The sequence below is a fragment of the Hypanus sabinus genome, chromosome 5 (genome assembly GCF_030144855.1).
Source record: "Hypanus sabinus isolate sHypSab1 chromosome 5, sHypSab1.hap1, whole genome shotgun sequence".
Taxonomy (NCBI): Eukaryota; Metazoa; Chordata; class Chondrichthyes; order Myliobatiformes; family Dasyatidae; genus Hypanus; species Hypanus sabinus.
In genome coordinates, this window is record NC_082710.1 from 42,256,867 (window position 1) to 42,277,997 (window position 21,131).

Consider the following 21,131-nt stretch of genomic DNA (forward strand, 5'->3'; position numbering starts at 1 on the left):
AGAGAAGTGTAGAGTCTCATTGCTTTAAATGGGTATAAGACAAAACTAACTTGAACATTTCATTTAGCCATTGAGCTGATCAGATCATGGCTGATGAATGACCCATCTGCAAATTCTGGGCTTCACAACTCAATAATCTTGATTAACAAATTCATCTAAACTTTAGTATGCTTCAATAACCTTTAATCTCACCACGGGGAGTAAAAGAATTTAAGATTGCAAAGAGTTAGATGTGGTTAAATCTAACAAGATTATGCATGAGAATTTTCAACAGAAATACAGTACATCATTGCAGACTTGCTCCAACATTTCAGGTATAGTAAAAACTCTGCTTTCTGGTGTTTCATTGTTTGACTCCATTTTAGAGGGAGGGACTGGGGTGATAAAGGGACAGTCCCAAAGGAGTGACTAGACTGACACTGATATATTTGTCATTGCAGCAACTGTCATGAATGCACTAACACTGGGTTAACTGGTATATTTGATCAACTTGTCAAGCTCAACACCAGATGACTAGCTGAGCTTTAATAGTTTACTGTATACTTTTCTACTCTCTATACTTATGACTGTGGCTGGACACAGCTCAAATGCGATATAGAGGATTTACCACTAAAGTTTCTTCTGACTGAGAGCAATGATACTGGCCAGAAAACACACATCTCCTAGAGGTAAAGAGGTTAACAAGCAGGCACTTTGGTACACTGGAGTCCCAGAAGCTTTTGTAATGCTATCCCAGCACTCTGTCTTTCAAATGTCTGCTCTCTTACAAATAAAATAGATGAGTTAGGACTCATCAGGACTAACAAGGATTATATCCGTATTTCTGCCCTTTGTTTTGTTGAAATGTGGCTTAACCCGGACACAGCAGACAACTTTGTTAAATGCCTATACCAGCTACTTAGAGCGGATTGCAATAGTGCACTATGTGGTGGTGGCTCGTGTAGGTTTATAAGTAACAGGCAGTGCAGGGACGAGGCAGTCATTCTTTCTTTTTCCTCTGCTGACTTAGAGGCTCTTTTCAGTTACTGTAAACCATTCTACCTACCCAGGGAATTTCACTCTGTTATCCTAGCTGGTACCTACATTACCACTGAGGCAAATGCTCAATCTGCACAATGACTGTTGGGTGGCAATATCTAAGATTTGGAAAATAAATTTCCCAATACTGTCATTTTCATTATGGGGGGATTTTAACTATTGTAAGATGAAATTATGACCACCCCAAACCCCACCAGATGACTAGCTGCCCCACACGTGAGGACAGAACTTTGGAAGACTTCTATACCAACATTAAAAGGGCATTGTGCTCCCTTCCCCCAAGAACCTCTTGCTTGTTCCCAGCAAGAATAAAAACATGGAACTGTCTAAAGCAAACAGGATCATCAGATGGCAATGAACTCCTGAGTCCGTTGCACAGCTGAGAGGCTGCTCAGGCTCCATGGACTGAAAGGCCATGGAATGCTGGCGTTGTCACAAAGATAAATATACTGACACAGTCCGTCAGTGAAGATGCGAGTCTTCCTAAAAAGATCATTGTGAGGTATAACAATGACAAGCCATGGTTCACCAAGGAGTTGAGGACTCTCAAATCTGAAAAGGATCATGCCTACAGGTGTGGAAATAGACAGGGACATAGCTCTGCAAAATGGTAGTTTAATAAAGAATAGGCTAGAGAAAGACTTTAACAACAATGGCCAGACAAGTATGGTGTTCCTCACAAAGTCTTACCAAATTCAAATAGAAGTGCTCCCAAGTCTCCCACTCCCTTACCTTGGCCAATCAGCTCAATCCATTTTATTGCTGGTTTGATAAGGACAATCAACATCTATCTCTTCTCACAGCTGATCCTCATATGCTGATGACTCACAAGCACACCAATGTCACCATCCTCCCTTCATCCCAGCTCTATTTGTCTTCTTCAGTCCCCACACCCCTCTTGCTCCCTCCCTCCATCTCACCCTAAGCTTTCTGTGAAGCAAGAAGACATTTGCAAACTATCTGGAAAACAGAACATTAGGAAAGCTGCAGGCCCTGATGGTGTCTCACCTGTACTCTAAAGCACTGGGTGAATCAGCTAGCACCTGAGATATTTAACTACTCCCGACAACTGTGCAGGGTTCTGGACTGCTATAAAGCTGCTTCACTTGTTCCAGTTCCCAAGAAAGACAAGATTACTGGACTTAATGATTATAAACGAGTCATTTTGACTTCTGTGGTTATGAAAACCTTTGAACACCTGACGTTGGCCTTTTTAGCTCCATTACTGATGCCCTTCTTGTCCCACTACAGTTTGCTTATAGAGCAAATCAACTGAGGATACAGTTAACTTGTGCCTTCATTACGTTCTTTAACATTTTGACTCCCCCAAAACCTATGTGATGATCTTGTTTGTGGGTTTTAATTCCACCTTCAACACTATTGTTTGGGAGTTTCTCCACAGCAAGCTAACACAGCTAGCTGTATTCCATAGTACCTGGAATTACTAACTTCCTGATAGGAAGGAAGGCTGGGCTCCTACTTATCTAATCCAATGTCTATAAGTACAGGCTCTCCCCAGAGATGTAGTCTTTCATCCCTCCAATTCTAATATAAATTTTATAAATTCCAATTTTATATAAATGACTGCACCTCCACAGACAAATCTACTAAAATCCTAAAGTTTGCAGATGACACGAGTGTAGTCATCTAGTGTAGGGTGTACAAGTGTAGGGTGAGGAGCCAGAGGTCGTGGTACATGTAGGTACCAATGACATAGGTAGGAAAGGGAAAGAGGTCCTAAAACGAGAGTATAGGGAGTTAGGAAGGCAGTTAAGAAGAAGGACCGCAAAGGTAGTAATCTCGGGATTACTGCCTGTGCCACGCGACAGTGAGAGTAGGAATGGAATTAGGTGGAGGATGAATGCGTGGCTGTGGGATGGGGGCAGGGATTCAAGCTTCTGGATCATTGGGACCTCTTCTGGGGCAGGCGTGACCTGTTCAAAAAGGACGGGTTACACTAGAATCCTGGGGGGACCAATATCCTGCGGGGAGGTTTTCTAGGGCTACAGGGCAGACTTTAAACTAGTAAGATGGGGGGGGGGGGGGGGGGTAGGAATCAATTTGAGGAAACTATGAGAAAGGAGGTTAGTTCACCAGTAGAGCAAGTAAATAGACAGTGTGTGAGGGAGGAAAGGCAGGTGATGGAGAAGGGATGCGCTCAGCCCAAAGATGTAGGGGAGAAGAAAGAAAAGGATAATAAATTTGAATGCATTCTCAGGGATGAAAAGAGAGGAGGAGGTGGAGAGTATCTTAAATATATCTATTTTAATGCTAGTAGCATTGTAAGAAAGGTGAATGAGCTTAAAGCGTGGATTGATACCTGGAATTATGATGTTGTAGCTATTAGTGAAACATGGTTGCAGGAAGGGTGTGATTGGCAACTAAGTATTCCTGGATTTAGTTGCTTCAGGTGTGATAGAGTAGGAGGGGCCAGAGAAGGAGGTGTTGCATTGCTTGTCCGAGAAAATCTTATGGCAGTGCTTTGGAAGGATAGATTAGAAAGCTCCTCTAGGGAGGCCATTTGGGTGAAATTGAGGAATGGGAAAGGTGCAGTAACACTGATAGGAGTGTATTATAGGCCACCTAATGGGGAGCGTGAGTTGGAAGAGCAAATGTGTAAGGAGATAGCAGATATTTGTAGTAAACACAAGGTGGTGATTGTGGGAGATTTTAATTTTCCACACGTAGACTGGGAAGCTCATTCTGTAAAAGGGCTGGATGGTTTAGAGTTTGTGAAATGTGTGCAGGATAGTTTTTTGCAACAATACATAGAAGTACCGACTAGAGATGGGGCAGTGTTGGATCTCCTGTTAGGGAATGCGATAGGTCAGTTCACAGATCTATGTGTTGGGGAGCACTTCGGGTCCAGTGATCACAATAGCATTAACTTCAATATAATTATGGAGAAGGACAGGACTGGACCTAGAGTTGAGATTTTTGATTGGAGAAAGGCTAACTTTGAGGAGATGTGAAGGGATTTAGAGAGAGTGGATTGGGTCAAGTTGTTTTATGGGAAGGATGTAATAGAGAAATGGTCATTTAAGGGTGAAATTATGAGGGTACAGAATCTTTACGTTCCTGTTAGGATGAAAGGAAAGGTTGAAGGTTTGAAAGCACCATGGTTTTCAAGGGATATTAGAAATTTGGTTCGGAAAAAGAGGGATGTCTACAATAGATATAGGCAGCATGGAGTAAAGGAATTGCTTGAGGAATATAAAGAATGTAAAAGGAATCTTAAGAAAGAGATTAGAAAAGCTAAAAGAAGATACGAGGTTGGTTTGGCAAATAAGGAGAAAGTAAATCCGAAAGGTTTCTACAGTTATATTAAAAGCAAGAGGATAGTGAGGGATAAAATTGGCCCCTTAGAGAATCACAGCGGTCAGCTATGTGTGGAGCCGAGGGAGATGGGAAAGATTTTGAACGATTTCTTCTCTTCGGTATTCACTAAGGAGAAGGATATTGAATTGTGTAAGGTGTGGGAAACAAGTAAGGAAGTTATGGAACCTATGACAATTAAAGAGGTGGAAGTACTGGCGCTTTTAAGAAATTTAAAAGTGGATAAATTTCCGGGTCCTGACAGGATATTCCCCAGGACCTTGAGGGAAGTTTGTGTAGAAATAGCAGGAGCTCTGATGGAGAGCTTTAAGATGTCATTAGAAACGGGGATTGTGCCGGAGGATTGGCGTATTGCTCATGTGGTTCCATTGTTTAAAAAGGGTTCTAGAAGTAAGCCTAGCAATTATAGACCTGTCAGTTTGACATCAGTGGTAGGTAAATTAATGGAAAGTATTCTTAGAGATAGTATTAATAACTATCTGGATAGACAGGATCTGATTAGGAGTAGCCAGTATGGATTTGTGCGTGGAAGGTCATGTTTGACAAACCTTATTGAATTTTTTGAAGAAGTTACGAGGAATGTTGACGAGGGTAAGGCAGTGGATGTAGTCTATATGGACTTCAGCAAAGCCTTTGACAAAGTTCCACATGGAAGGTTAGTTAAGAAGGTTCAGTCATTAGGTATTAATGCTGGAGTAATAAAATGGATTCAACAGTGGCTAGATGGGAGATGCCAGAGAGTAGTGGTGGATAATTGTTTATCGGGATGGAGGCCGGTGACTAGCGGGGTGCCTCAGGGATCTGTTTTGGGCCCAATGTTGATGTAATATACATAAATGATCTGGATGATGGGGTGGTAAATTGGATTAGTAAGTATGCCGATGATACTAAGGTAGGAGGTGTTGTGGATAATGAGGTGGGTTTTCAAAGCTTGCAGGGAGATTTATGCCAGTTAGAAGAATGGGCTGAACGTTGGCAGATGGAGTTTAATGCTGAGAAGTGTGAGGTTCTACATTTTGGCAGGAATAATCCAAATAGAACATACAGGGTAAATGGTAGGGCATTGAGGAATGCAGAGGAACAGAGAGATCTAGGAATAACAGTGCACAGTTCCCTGAAGGTGGAGTCTCATGTAGATAGGGTGGTGAAGAAGGCTTTTGGAATGCTGGCCTTTATAAATCAAAGCATTGAGTACAGAAGTTGGGATGTAATGTTAAAATTGTACAAGGCATTGGTATTGTGTACAGTTCTGGTCACCGAATTATAGGAAAGATATCAATAAATTAGAGAGAGTGCAGAGACGATTTACTAGAACGTTACCTGGGTTTCAGCACTTAAGTTACAGAGAAAGGTTGAACAAGTTAGGTCTCTATTCATTGGAGCGTAGAAGGTTGAGGGCGGATTTGATCGAGGTATTTAAAATTTTGAGAGGGATAGATAGAGTTGACGTGAATAGGCTGTTTCCATTGAGAGTAGGGGAGATTCAAACAAGAGGACATGATTTGAGAGTTAGGGGGCAGAAGTTTAAGGGAAACACGAGGGGGTATTTCTTTACTCAAAGAGTGATAGCTGTGTGGAATGAGCTTCCTGTAGAAGTAGTAGAGGCCAGTTCAGTTGTGTCATTTAAGGTAAAATTGGATAGGTATATGGACAGGAAAGGAGTGGAGGGTTATGGGCTGAGTGCGGGTAGGTGGGACTAGGTGAGATTAAGAGTTCAGCACGGACTAGGAGGGCCGAGATGGCCTGTTTCCATGCTGTGATTGTTATATGGTTATAGTTGGTCTCATCCCTAATAATGATGTGACCTACCATCAAGAAGAGGGAGATATCCTCCTAGCATGGTGGGCGCTTAATAACTTGGAGCTTAATGGTATCAAGCCAGTGGAAATGAGGATTAATTTCCACCAACAATGTCCTACCTGAATCCCCTTAGAAGTTAATGGTCAGGTTTTATATGTGGTTGACTCATTTAAATTCCTGGGGACCACCATTACCAATACATTGAAGCGAGACAAGCACATTATGTTCCTCACTAGGAAAGCACAACAGAGGCTGGTCTTCCTACGTCACCCTAGGAAACTTAACATCTCAGGGCATACCCTGATGAATTTTCACTCAGCTATCATTGAGAGTGTTGTGACCGCTGTATCAATGTTTGGTTTCCCAGTGCTTCATCCCTCTCCAAGTCTAGGTTGCAGCAAGTGGTCCACTCTGTGGAGAAGATCATTGGCTGTCAGCTACCAATAATGAAAGAGCTGTTCATTGCCCAAGCAAAGAAAAGAGCTGAAAAAATTACTACTGGCTCCATCCACTCTAGTAGTCACCAATTCACCGAATTGCCATCAGGGAGATGCTACAAGTCCATCACCACCAGGACTACATGTCATCTCTGAAGTTCCTTTCCTGTAGCTGTCCAGCTCCTCAACAGAACTCATGCAGATGTAATACCCCAAATGTCCCCGCACAACGTCTGTTAAATGGTCTTTTCTGCTCTCCTTGTTCTGTTGATAATTACTGAATCTGTTCATATGCTCATTTATTTAAGTTTGATTATTGACATTTGCACATGACCGTTCTGCTGACTGTTGATTGCTCATGGCTGTTTGTGCTACTGTCTTATAAATTGCTGGTTGCTATTGCGTTGTCTGTTATGGCATTGTCCCAAGTTTTACACTTGGCACTGAATCACAATTAATTCCAGTATGTATCACATACTGGCAATAAAGTGATTCTGATCACCATGTGCTATGTCTAAAAAAAACACTCCCCAATTTATTCTATCTAAATATTCTATACTTCAGAACAACTATTAAATCTTGCCTGAATATTCCACTAGATGGAAAATTTCTAGCCTCTCAATGATTCTAAAAATGTGTTTCTACAAACACTATGTAACAACCTACAAAGACATGAACAATTGATATTAATTTGGTAAATTTTATCACTCTCACCTTGAGCAGAAAATGCAACAGTGCTGTTCTGAAAACTATGGTACACTGGTACCATATTTGATAAAAACTTTCTAACAGTTCCAATGGATTTGGCACATATAATGGAATTAGTGAAAAAAAAGTTCTCCTGCTGTCTTATATAACATTTCAAATGCTAGCCCTAAAGATACTTTAATTAGTTTATTTGCAGTTAATAAGGCATTCATCCATGCAGATTGCCAACATAATGGAAATGTACTTTTAAACAATCACATATGAATCTGTTTGAGGAAGTTTGGGAGTATGAAAGATGCTGCATAGCTGTATTTAGGTAGTACTTTTACCATTGTTCTTTTGGACATTCCATTCCATTCCTAATTTACAAACTGCACAATTTTACATGTTTTAAAGAATGAAATATTAGTCATCAAACCTTCACAACTAAATACAAGATCCCACCTTAAAAAATAAGTCAAGAATGCAACATGAAGAGAAATGTAATGGTGAAAGAAAGACTAGGTCCCACAACATACTGTGTTAAAATGTGGAGAAAGGGAGAAAGACCAAAATTGTTGGTATATTTCTTTTCATCAACAGACAAAAGAAACAAACCACAGAACATTAAAGTTGAAATGTGAAAAATAAGAAATATACAAGGAGTTGTCCATATCAAACACAGGTGTTCAAGGTAAAATTATTTAGGTGATTCCAGTATACAAATAGTACGTTTCAGCTAACACAGACAGTCTTGTAAAGAATTAAGGTGATATGGTCAGGTGGGTGGAACAGATGGATACGTGGATAGGGAAATCTCATGCTGAGAAATGGCAGAGCATCAAAAACTATAAGGCACAGAATGAGAATCCTTGGCAGAAATATCAAAGCTCTAGTACAGTGAATGATTAGGTTTTGGAATGCACTGCCAAGTGGTAGTAGTGAGAGCTAATTCAATTGCAGCATTCAAAAGACAGCTGATTAAATATTGAAGAGGAAAGAATTTGCAGTGCTAAGGGGAGAGGGACTAACTTTTGTAGAGACAGTACAGACTCGATGTTTTATTCTGCACTGTAAACATAGTGATTTTGAAATATGCTCATGGCTACATTTACTTGTAAACTCAACATTCCCTTTAGAATGTCCTGTAAGGTGTAGGGTTAGCACCTTTAGAAATAAAGACACAATAAGCTGCAAACACTCAGCATGTCAGATAATACATGCGGAAAGAGAATTATTAAATGACCTATTTAAATGGAGTCTGAGGATGCAGCTGCCAGGAGAAATGTAAGCAGTGCAGGAAGCAACATTCTTCTTCAACCACACAAAAGCCCATAATTCCATCAACCACAGAGAATTATGAAGGATCCTTCTCAAACTTGGCTACCCACAAATATCACTCTGCTCTGTTATGACATGCAAGCCACGATCCGTACCAATGGATTCATCAAATATCCAAATCCAGTTCAGCTTAGGGTCCAACAAGGCTGCGTGAAGACAACATCTTCCTCGCCTTACCAAATCTGCTGAATTTACAGCAGAAATTATTCAAACCTCATTACCTCTACTCCAAAACTAAGATCGCATCTATTTCAGACACCAAAGTACAAATATGTATTTGCACACTTAGAAAGCAAATTCTAAACCATTCTTGACTTCTTTGCTGAAGTGTTAAGAGAGGCCTGCTATTAAACATCTATAAGAACATGGTCCTACTGCAAAATTCATCTCTACTTATCAAGAATCCTGATGTAACCTTGGTCAAAGTGGATTTTTGCCATATCTCAGGAGCCAACCAGATTGGAGCAGATATAACTGCTGAATTATACCAGTGCTAATGTGCCAATACAGTTACCACTGCCTGTAGAAAAGAACATTTGAAGATCAGTGTATCCAACTGACACCAAGCTATGCTGTACAGTCAGCAATGCCCCCACCCTCCTGTATTAGAGACACAATAAACTTCAGGCAATCATATTAGAGCACTTGAGAAGTATCATTAATGTTGCATCTACAAAATCCTCCAAAATCAGCAACAGAATAAGCAAATAAAACCAATGTCTTCTCCCAACTATCATCAGCACCACTGAGGTGCTGATCGCACTGTCAACTGGCTTGACACCTTACTCCTGGAATTCGGCATAAATATCCAAAAGGACATAAAAAAATGATTCAAAGTCACCCTTCTTGAAAATTGTAACAGCTTTGCTGATCTATGGAAACCCCTGGTCCAAGACTGCTCAAACTGGAAAAGAAATGAGTACTTTGCATCCATATGCTCTCTTCAGATATGCTCAAACACAAACAACGCACACAAGTTTCAACACCTAAAGCACCTACAGCACCTGTAGCAAAGCCTAGTGATCCCAAAAAGAACTTAACTAATTCAGTGTGCTAGGAATGTAGCTGTCTTCAGCAGGAGAAATTTAGGGCATCAAATGAACAGGGTTCAACAGAGTCATTTTTTTTAATGGAACATATAAGAATAAGAGTCAAGCATTAATTTAGTTTTAATTCTTACAAATAAAATTGGCATTGGAAAGGTACACATAATATTGATTTTTCATTTATAAGAAGAATATAAGCCAGCAGGAACCTTTAAGTAATTTAATGAAGCTAGGTTATAAATATCAGTTGATTAGCACTCGGGACCAGGCAAGATTTTTGCAATGTCACAACAAATGGCTGAAAAATTATTAGCTGGAACTGTAAAAAAATCTAAGTTGCTGGATGTGGTAAACTATGTATACCTGTTTGGACATGCCCCTCTGCTGACTGCTCCTGTGGCTCCTCCCACAGACCCCTGTATAAAGGCGACTGGGGCACTGCTCCCCCCACTCAGTCTTCGACATGTTGTGCTCCCTTTTCGCTGCTAATTAAAGCCTATCGTTCACTTCCAGTCTCCTAGAGTTATTGATGGTGCATCACTGGACAAATATTGAAATGAGACTTAATAGTTGAACTGCTTTTGATGCAAGAGGATAAAATACATTACGTTTCAATGCTGTTTAAAGATATAGACCCTGACAATTTATTCTAGAACTTGAACCTGTAGGAGGTGCTATTAATTCCTCTTCTATTCTAAGGAAGTATTAACCCTGAAAAGAATGTATATACTTGTGCTTAAGCCCTTTCCCAATGTAATGTGCAGCTTCGCACCATTTGTAAAGAAATCATGACACTCAGCGACAGAAATGTCACAATGCTGTATATGTGTTGCAAATAAACTTCAAAAGTTTTGTAAAAAATAGGAGCAGCTGATCAGAACAAAACAATATATAAACTAGGAGCAGGAATAGGCCATTCAGCAGCTCAAGCCTGCTCCGCTGTTTAATAAGAGCATAGCTGATTTATTTGTAACTTCAACTCTGCATTCTCACTTTTTCCTGCTCATTTATTACTTTGCTCATCAATAATCTATCAAATGCTGCCATTAAAACATTCAAAACAGTGTTCCCACTGCAGTTTGAGGGAAGTCAGTTCCAAAAACTCCTTGAGAGAAAAATAAACATTTACCTCATAGAATGTGGAACACTATGGCACAGTAAAGGCCTTTCATCCCTGTCTTAATTGGACAATCGCTTATTTTTAAACAATGAGCTTGCTTCTAGATTCAAGAGGAAAAATCCTCTCCATATTCAACTTCAAGATCTTATGCTCCAATTAAGTCACATATTTTTTTCAAAACAGCAAGAGTCAAGGCAAGCTTTCCTGGAAAAAACACAATTTTTCAATATTTTTACAGATGCGATAAAGATCAAGATTCTCATGTGGGATTAAAGTAAAACTCAAATGTTCTATGCATTGAAAGCAGATTTTCTTAAAATGCAATTGGTGCTATTCTGAGGAAATTACACTATATGCATGCATACTTAAATTTTTATGACCAGAGAAGTTTGTTCAGCAGTAATTATCCCATTTAACAAGGCACAACCTCTTCTGCTTCGTTTTAAAAGTCAGTGTGAAATTGGGTGTAACAGGTTGAATTCCCTTTCAATCAATGATTCTGTGCTGCAGAGCAGCAGAATATCAGTGACATGTGCTTCTGGATTTCAACTTTTACTATGCATGTGCAGATGCCAGGATTTGCTGTGTTACGTATAAAAACCACTGGAAAAACAAGGGTTAAGCCATTGTTGTTACCATAGATTCACAACAATATCTGATGGAGAGTTCGATTAAAAGCAATCTATCCAAACCCTCTAGATCAAAAACTTCGGGAATTAACAATATCATTACTGTACAAGTACTGTGTAAAGATCAGTAAATGTACAGGGCCAAAGCTCCCTTCAAAAATAAAATGTATACTAATGAACAAAGTGATTCTCCACAACTTAAAGATATTATATATTTATGTTGTTGCATGGAGGTGCCGGGTCTACTTGATGTTTTTCTAAGTTCTTCGTTAATTTTCATTTCAGTAATTCAAGCTCATACTGTATGGTATTGTACCAACTGAGCATGCAATAATAAATAAAGGAAATCAACTTCATTTATCCAGAAAGGGAAAAATCTAAATCACTGAAGATTATACCTGTATGTAATGTTCATTCCTTGTTTTGCTATTTAAATATAATCTTCTCAAATAAGATGAATTTTACAATTCAAATATAAACTTTTTCCCCATCTTCCTTCACTCCTTGAAATCTATTTCATTCCATATACAAACTGACTCTTAAGACACCCACTCCAGTTCTTCCTTCTCTTCCAACAGTACTGTAAAATTCTCATTTCTTAAATTTCATTCAAGATTTTCACGTTTTAGTCCCATGATTCACAAATGCCTTGTTGCCCTCAGTCACAATGTTTTTCTTCAAACAAATTACTTTCAAATCGATGAGGAGGGAACAAGTCCAAAGATCAAGATGCTCTATTCTAGCAAGATTTGTCTCACACTCACAGCTTTTCCCCACTTCATATTAAAGCTAAGAACATGTAAAATTTGAGCTGGATTTCTTGAGAAGTAACTTAGCATTTAGCAGATGAGAGGGTCTGCCAACTAGATGTTGTTCTTTGCCTGCAGAATTATTTCAGAACTTCATCTCCAATTGGATTATCTCTAGTTTCATGACTGTGATCTCCTAGTCCAAAGCTTCCTATTGAATACTGAAGTCATTATGTTTGCATCAACTGTTACAATCTCCACTGACTTTATAGTTACCATTGCTCCATTACCATTCCAGACTACTTCCTTTGCTCCAGTTTAACACACCATTTGAACATAATTTATCCTAATCTAAGTTTCTGATCATGCATCTTCACAAAGTGTCCATTACTTTAGCATCAACTACTGCTGCTGCTAGATTATACTTACTTTAATGAAATCTTCAACTATCCCATTTTAAAACTTTTCCAATGCTCCCCAGCCATCTTCCATGCTCTCACTCTTCAGTGCCTGTAACCCACTTGCATACTCCCTGTCAGCTATATTAACATGGTCTCTGAACTACAAAACCAAGCAATTAAAAGTTTTCTTCACTTTGAGAACTCTACTGCAACTCTGGGCTCTATCTGTGATTAATTAAAGCATTTCCCACCACAGATCATGGTATGAAGGATTTTACTTGATATTTAACTGATAGGCATTAAACAGTAGCTCCTTACTCAGATTGAACCTAGTTCCTTCTGTTGTATAAACAATTGAACCAACAGCTTAGAAATTGCCACACAACAATCAAATCATGCTAGTTTCTAAGAACCATGATAACATTAAGGAATCTAAATTACAGATTTTGCTCATAGATCAATGATTACTAATCATGTTCCTCAACTCACTGGTGGAAAGTATTTTATTAAACATAGGTAGTACACCCTGCACCCAGTACCTTTTGATTTTGCATTACTGAAATGTTATAGCACTTTAAAACATAAACATGGAATGATGATGTTAATGTACATGAAAAAGGCAATGACAGCAAACCATAAACACAACATGTAATAACTTTACAGTTGCTTAAGTTAAATTCTGCACCCCAGTATAAGCATTTAATGACAATATTAAGAATTTCACAAATTTAGCAACATTTAAAATTTTAAGACCATTAATTGCTGTAATATTTGCTATATCATGCAACACTAAATGTACAAGTGAAACTATTAAGTTCAGTGATTTCAAAAGCAGCAAAGCCATGCAATGGTCAAAAATTACTGGGGGGTTGGCAGACTACAAGTAACAAACAAGTGACCACTACATTTTTGTGATTTGGGTATCAGAAATTCACCCATACAGAATTTGCAAATCACTACCCAACAATTTACGATACAAAATATACTCCTCCAAAACTTCTGTGAAAAAAGTAAATAGATAAATACGAAGCTTATTTTTCCCCTCAACATTTGTTGCTCGACATCTGCGTGAATGACGCAGCTTTATATTTATGGAAAATCACAGTACTGACAGTTTTGTATAATGCAGGGGCCCCCTGTACCCAGAAAATGCTAGAAACAAGACAGCAAATCATGAAGCATTTCTAGAGAGGAAAATAAGTTAAAATTTTGAGGATTATGTCTTGATAAAAAGTTTTGATGAAAAGCTCAAAACTCAAAATGCTCCAAACTTGAAATGCTCTCCTGCATAGTTTTATAGTATTTTATGCTTTTATTTCAGAGTTCCAGCATGTGCAGCTTCTTTTAAATATTCAAGCATTCAATTCACTCATTGTGTGATAATTTAAGCAAAATAAAGCTTAACATAATCTTTTTTGCCTGACACTCAACATTTTATTTTCCATTTTTCTATGTCAAGAGCCTGCACCTATCCAATTAATCTCAAATGGCACAGCGTATCACCAATTCAATTTTCTCATTCCCAAATTTAAAATTAATGTTATATTAAATATAGTGAAACTATAATACCAGGTAGTACCATAATCCTGATGCTATGCAATCACTAAAATTAATTCCAAAACAGAATCCTACCTGACACTTGTAGGACTGAGAAAGGGAATTCTGCTGGACAAAACATAAGCAGATTAAAAAGTGTCATTGCTTTTTCTGAATGCAACACTGCCTGAAAAATGTATTGACTAGAAGTTATTCTGAATTAACATTTTCAATGCAGAAAGGATTAATGTATATAACATAAGTGGGAGTTGGGGGACTATACTGAAACTATACTCCATAGTTTAAAAATTGTTCAACTATTTCCTAACAGATAAGATTAAGAATGTAAGTACACCCACTAATTCACGTTGAACCTCTTACATCAGTCTTCTAGCACTATGTGTATTTTAAGAGTACGTTTTGAAATGATTATTAAAAATAATTTAATTAACTCCACACCAAATAATATCAAATGGCTAAAATAAGAGCATACCCTACATTAAATATAGCTAACAATCTACTATATATAGCTTCTATTTCATATTCCCTACAATGTAAATAAACTCAAGCTGTGGGACACGAGAACCAGCAAGCTATCTTAACCGCATCTCCATGTTGGAAACAAGATGGATATCTTCTCTTAAACACTATTTAGACAGTACAATTATTTAAAACCCATTATTTCGTTGGTCAATTCAGTCATTTGACTCAACCAATGACCTTTGAAACATTATGGAACTTTTTAAAATGTTACACCATCAGGATAACTCCAGCTTTTTTGCTACCAAAAGCTGGTTTGCACATTTAGAATTGAAATGTGTCATAGTGACGCCTAATAAAAACACCCAAACAACAAGTAGAAATGCCAATTAACAGAAAATTTAATAAAGTTTTTCTCTATAAACTCTTACTATACCAGTTTGCAGAGTATCAACTAACTCTAGACTTTCTTAGCCATGTTCTTCTCCAAGGAATAAAGACAGCAGTTCAATTTTGTAAAAGTTGACACCTAATACATCAAAGGAGAAAACACTTTTCTCTCTTTGAACTCTGTCATTGCCCTAAGATGTAAATCGAGGGTGGACTATTCTTCATGCTCTATTTCTCTGCAACTATGCTTCAACAACAAGCAGCAAGCAAGCCATGGTGATTTGTAGGAGGAGAAAATGTGTGAGAAGAGACCAAAAGGCTTGGTCAATAATAATCTCACAATATTTTTTTCCACAATGTAAAGATTTAAGTCAGAGAGATTTAGGAAGTGAATTCCAGAGAATTGTTGTTGAAGTACATCCTTGGGATGTGGGTTCTGGGTTTCCTCCTACTGAGTGCCTGGAGGAAACCCACATAATCACAGAAAGAACATCAAAACGTCACACAAACACCACCTAAGGTAAGACTTGAACCATTCTCTGGCACTGAGGCAGCAACTCCACTAGCTGCAGCATTGTGCTATCTGTCTGACAATTTTTTCTTACTCCAATCAGTTGTTAGGACATGATTTGATTTTGCTTCAACTGCTGTCTCTCCAATTTATCCTCCAATATAGGCTGTAAGAAACTTGAGCATATTTGAAGACTGCAAGCCATCATAAGCTCTCTGATAAGCGAATCTTATCATAGAATATGCTTTGCACAGTATATAAATTCAGGCAAAGATCTACGTCTAAGCTTCAAAAGCCTCTATTCAAGGCTTCCCTGAGAATACATACAAACACTTTGACTCTAAATTTTCCAAAAGTCAATCTCAGTTTCCCAATTGTAGAGATTATTGTAGCATATGATCCAACATGATTCAATCTACTTTGAATGAGGGTTGATAAAAACTAAAATCTCTGGCTTTCTGCCAAAGGTTGATACTTATTTTGTTTAAAAAAAGTCATTTTGGCCATTCTCATGGCTGAACAGGTGTCAGCGATATATTTCTTCTGGACCATAATTATTAGCACTGCAACATAACAACACACCTTTTATATTTTTGACAATCTTTTCTTCAACCTTTTTAGTGAAAAGAACAATCAGCTGGATGAACTCAGCCAACTGAGTAGCATCTATGGGAGAAAGGAATTGTTCATCAAGACCTGTGGATGAGTGAGTGCTTTTGAGACATACCCAAACCAAGAGCTATGGATGAACCAAGAGATTCACAATCTGCCGAGGGCTAGATCACTGGCATTCAAAACCCATGATCCCACAACTATACAATAAGTCCAGATACGACTTACGGAAAACTATTTTAAGAGTGATAAAGCAATTCCGATTGAAGTTAGAGAGGGAATCGTCTACTCAGGCAGGGTTTGCAACCATTACTTTGTACAAGGCAAAACCAAACATCATGAATGGCTCTGATGCTTCACTCCCAGATGAGCTCAATGCCTTTTATGCATGATTGAAAGAGGGAATAAAACTACACCTATGCAAATCCTTGCAACATCTAGTGATCTCAGAGGCCAGCATCAGAACATCTTTCAAGGGGGTGAATCCCAGCAAGGTGTCAAGCCCTGATGGAGTACCTGAAAAGGCACTGAAAAGCTGTGCCAACCAACTGGTGGGGAGTGTTCAAGAACATCTCCAATCTCTCACCACCAAACATATCTCTACCTCTCGCCCCCACTTTGCTTTCTGCAGAGGTTATCCCTCTGTTATTCTCTTGTCCATTCATTCCACTAATCTCCCTCCTAGCACATACCCCTGCAAGCTGCCAAAATGCTACACTTGCCTATTCGCCTCCTCCCTCACCTCCATTCAGGGTACCAAACAGTCCTTCAAAGTGAGGCAACACTTCACCTGTGAATCTGCTGGGGTCGTCTATTACATCCAGTACTCCTGATGTGTACATTGGTGAGACCCATCATAAATTGGGGACCACTTTGTCGAACACCTCTGCTCCATGTGTCAAAAATGGAACTTCTCAGTGGTCAAACATTTTAATTTCAATTCCCATTCATGTTCCGACTTTTTGGCCCATGGCCACCTTCTTCAAAAAGGTAACAGAAGAAGAGCAGGATGAGCTGCCTCAATAGCTATTGCCCAGTTGCACTTATATCTACTCTGATTAAGTGCTCTGAGAGGATGGTCATAGCAAGAATCAGCTCCTGCCTAACCAAGGACCTGGACCCACTGCAATTTGCCTATCGCTGCAACTGGTCTACAGCAGGTGTAATCTTTTCTGTCTCTCCACTCAGCCTTGGATCACTTGGAAAAAAGCAATACCTGCGCTAGGCTGCTGTTTACTGATTACACCTCAGCATTCAACACCATCATATCTTCAGTACTAATTAACAAGCTCCAAAACCTGGGCCTCTGTACCTCCCTCTGCAACCGGATCCTTGACTTCCTCATTGGAAGACCACAGTTAGTGTGGATCAGAAATAACATCTCTTCCTCACTGACAATCAACACTGTCACACCTCAAGGATGTGTGCTTAGACCACTACTTTACTCTCTCTGCACCCATGTCATTGTGGCTAGGCACAGCTCAAATGCCTTCTATAAATTTGCCAATGACACAACTGCTCTTGGTAGAATTTCAGATAGCGATGTGGAGGCATATAACGGTGAGATGGATCACCTGGTTGAGTGGTGTCGCAAGAAACAATCTTGAACTCAATGTCAGTAAAACCAAAGAATTGATTGCATCAGGAAGAGGAAGTCAAGGTTACACACAACAGTCCTCATCAACGGAGTAACAGTGGAAATGGTGAGCAGTTTTAAGTTCCTGGGTCCAGCATTTGATCCAATTACTAAAAAGGCATGACAGTGGCTATATTTCATAAGGAGCTTGGGGAGACTTGGTATGTCACCAAAAGTTCTTGCAAATTTCTACAGATATATTGTGGAGAGCATTCTAATCGGTTACATCACAATCTACCATGGAGGGCCTACTGCACTGGATCAGTAAAAGTTGCAGACTGTTGTAAACTCAGCCAGCTCCATCATTGGTGCTTATCTCCCCATCCAGGGCACCTATAAAAGGCAATGGTTCAAAATGTGATATCCATCATTAAGGGCCCCTATCACTCTGGACATGCCCCCTTCTCTTTGCTACCATCAAAAAGGAAGTAATATTTTAGGAACAGCTTCTCTCTGCCATCATATTTCTGTATGGACAATGAACCCACAAACACTACCTTGGCAACACACACACAAAATGTAACACTACCCTGGCACTTTTTCACTTTTATTTGCTCTCTTTATGTACTACTTCTTTAAATTTTTAAAATGTATTTCTTACTGGAATTTATAGTTTTATTATTACTGCAATGTACTGCTGCCACAAAACAACAAATTTCATGATAAATGTCAGTGATAATAAACCTGATTCTGATTTTCAGTTCCAAGCTCTGCATCAAGACTACTGCAGACTCTTATGTCTTCTTTATAAGTTGTTAGATTGGCTTCAGATTTATGTTCCCTTATAGCCAGTAATGAGAGTACAATTACTGTATCCTTAAAAATATAGAACAATAAAACAGAGGAAAAGCCCTTCAGACCACAATATTGTGCTGAGCTAAGACTTGTTCACTTTTCCACAAAGCACCTCCAAGCATAATTTCATCATCCCCATGAGGCTACTATTTTTTTCTAATGACTTTACATTTTCTTAGCCCAACCTTATCTACTAATGCTGGTAGATGGGGGCAGTTAGCTAAAGCTATTGGCACTTCTAATTATTTGCCACCATAACAATGTTCAATATTTGCTCCTGCTAACTTTAGTACTTCAAGCTGAGTATATCTTAAGATTAACTGTACTCTAGCACATGTAGATGGCCAAGACTTCTTTTGTAAACATGATAGAACATCCCACAGCTCTTTCTATTGATCTCTTTTTAAGACCTTGTTATTTCCTGTCATTTGTGGTGCAGAAACTTTGATTTAGCTTCATAATTCTGCATATTCCACCACTACTGAACAAAGTTCATCTGTGAAGAGATGCATCTATAGGACTTTTCTGGTTAGCCTCTGAGTTCAGATTCCATAACTCTACGTCCCTTCTTCTGACAAACATAACACTTTTCTTCCTTAAAGGAATGGAGCTGGGGTGAATGGCCTCTCATATTTGTTAACAAGAATTCATATCATTTGCACACCTATAATGCTAGCTTTACTTCTGAAATGAAGCTTTCACTGCTGTCTTTGTACCTGATGCTACAATTATTTTTTGAAATTCAATTTTAGAAGGTAATTGTTTTTCACGAGGACTGAATTTATTGTGCACTGGCTTCTTCTTCAAAATCCTCTTGTTATCTTGTACACCTCTATCAAGTCTCCTCTCATCCTCCTTCACTCCAAAATCATAAGCACCAAATTGAACGATATCTCTTACTAGAAAACTATTTACATGTCCATAGTAGCTCAAACAGAAAAGTAAACAAGATTTTTGCACTATTCTTTCATTACATAACATTTATTATTTTGCATTATTTCATGACCTGATGAGATAGATGGCTCAAAATTAGCAGTCTTTATCTTGTTCATCGCACATAATGTATGTATTTAACAGTAAAAATGATTACATACAATATAATGAAAATATAATGTGTGCAGTGTCACAAAAGGAGCACAGCAGCATCAAGAAAGAATACCCGAATCACCTCTTGAACAACACAAACAATGGCAGGCTTTTAGTCTCCACCTACAATGCCATGTTTTGATTAAAAAGTTACAGTACACTGTATTTTAATTGTACTTTTTTTTCAGGTTTTACATAAGGTATAAAAACAATCATCATAGACTTGTTCTGGTGCTAAATTTTTGTGATCAGCAGACATGTTAAAATGTAATGCCATGCTTTTTCTTAAATTTCTGCAACCAGCCTGCTGAATATTCACAAATACCTTCAATTTTCAGTTCATTGTTATAGATCTTTATTTTGTTTCATGATCAGCATACCGCTAAGTGACGTATGTTCACTCCAACACTGACAAATCCACTCCTTCAAAACACAAGATCTTCATTTTTCGCTTAAAAACACTGCATAGTGTTTTTTTATTTTTCATTAATTTCTGTCCATTACATATGTGAGGTCGCCTCTCATAACCATCTGTACATGCAGAGACCTGTGCATTGCTTGGAACCTTCCCAGTGTCTTGCGAAATTTTCCACTTGTGACATCACGTCAATGCTCAAAATAAATTCAGATTTCGGAGGTTTTCTGATTTTGGAATTTCAGATAGGGTACTCAACCTGAATAAGAAAATGCAAGTTCTCAAGGATCCAACATTAATCTGGGACATACTTTCCTGCAGAGTACAACCGTGGATGAGGTAACTTTCTGTCCACAGAGCTGGCCATCGCTGTTGTAGACTGTCAGTTAATTTTGTAGGTGCACACAAGTAACAATTGCTGAAAATTTCATTTTATAGATTATCAAAAGCACAGCAGAGGTCAGAAAATATCTTAGCACATTTAAGAAGTTGAAGAAATAAAGATGACCCTGTAAATTATTGTATATGAGCAGTTGACTCAACAAATTATATTTCCAACTTGCTTGTCATGTCATGGTGCCAGAAGTGTTATGTTTTGCAATGCCAAGACATAAAAACTAACTGAAAGCAAAACAGAAGAGTTGGGAGATAAGTTGTGTACATTTTTACGTTAGCGAGGTGCGCATATATTATGTGGTAGCATTATGACATATGCAAATTCATTTATTTTTACATAAAATCATAATGAATTATTTAAACAAAGAATGCTTAATCAACATATCCACAAGAGTACTGAAATATTACTGAAATATTAAATATACATCAAGAAGAATTTGAAATAAGAACATGCAGAGACTATCACAATACACATGCGCGCACACACACACACCACATTTGATGCGGTAATTAGCAGTTCTGGGCTTGGTATTCCACATACATTTTACTCAGTATCAGAATTCTTCAAAACTGAAGTCAAACCTGACAGAGAGAGAGAAAAAGCATTCACAGCTGTCAAGTTAATGAACAATGGTATTTTCATTTGAGGCAATATTACTGCATCCACCACTGCCACTATAGTTGCTCCCC

At 38.5% G+C, this 21,131-nt stretch overlaps 1 protein-coding gene across 13 annotated transcripts in view; it reads right to left on the reverse strand.

The window, feature by feature from the left end:
- The window catches only part of agtpbp1 (ATP/GTP binding carboxypeptidase 1), a 270,083-nt gene that overhangs the window by 175,907 nt on the left and 73,045 nt on the right, over nucleotides 1–21,131 (reverse strand). For 11 of the 13 annotated variants that reach the window (XM_059969829.1, XM_059969822.1, XM_059969828.1 and 8 more), the window contains one exon: nucleotides 14,217–14,249. The exons of 1 other annotated variant lie outside the window; for it this stretch is intronic. In XM_059969829.1, the coding sequence (XP_059825812.1) occupies nucleotides 14,217–14,249 (33 nt within the window). The remainder of the gene's footprint in view (nucleotides 1–14,216; nucleotides 14,250–21,131) is intronic. One more of the 13 variants, XM_059969825.1, reaches the window with a different exon arrangement.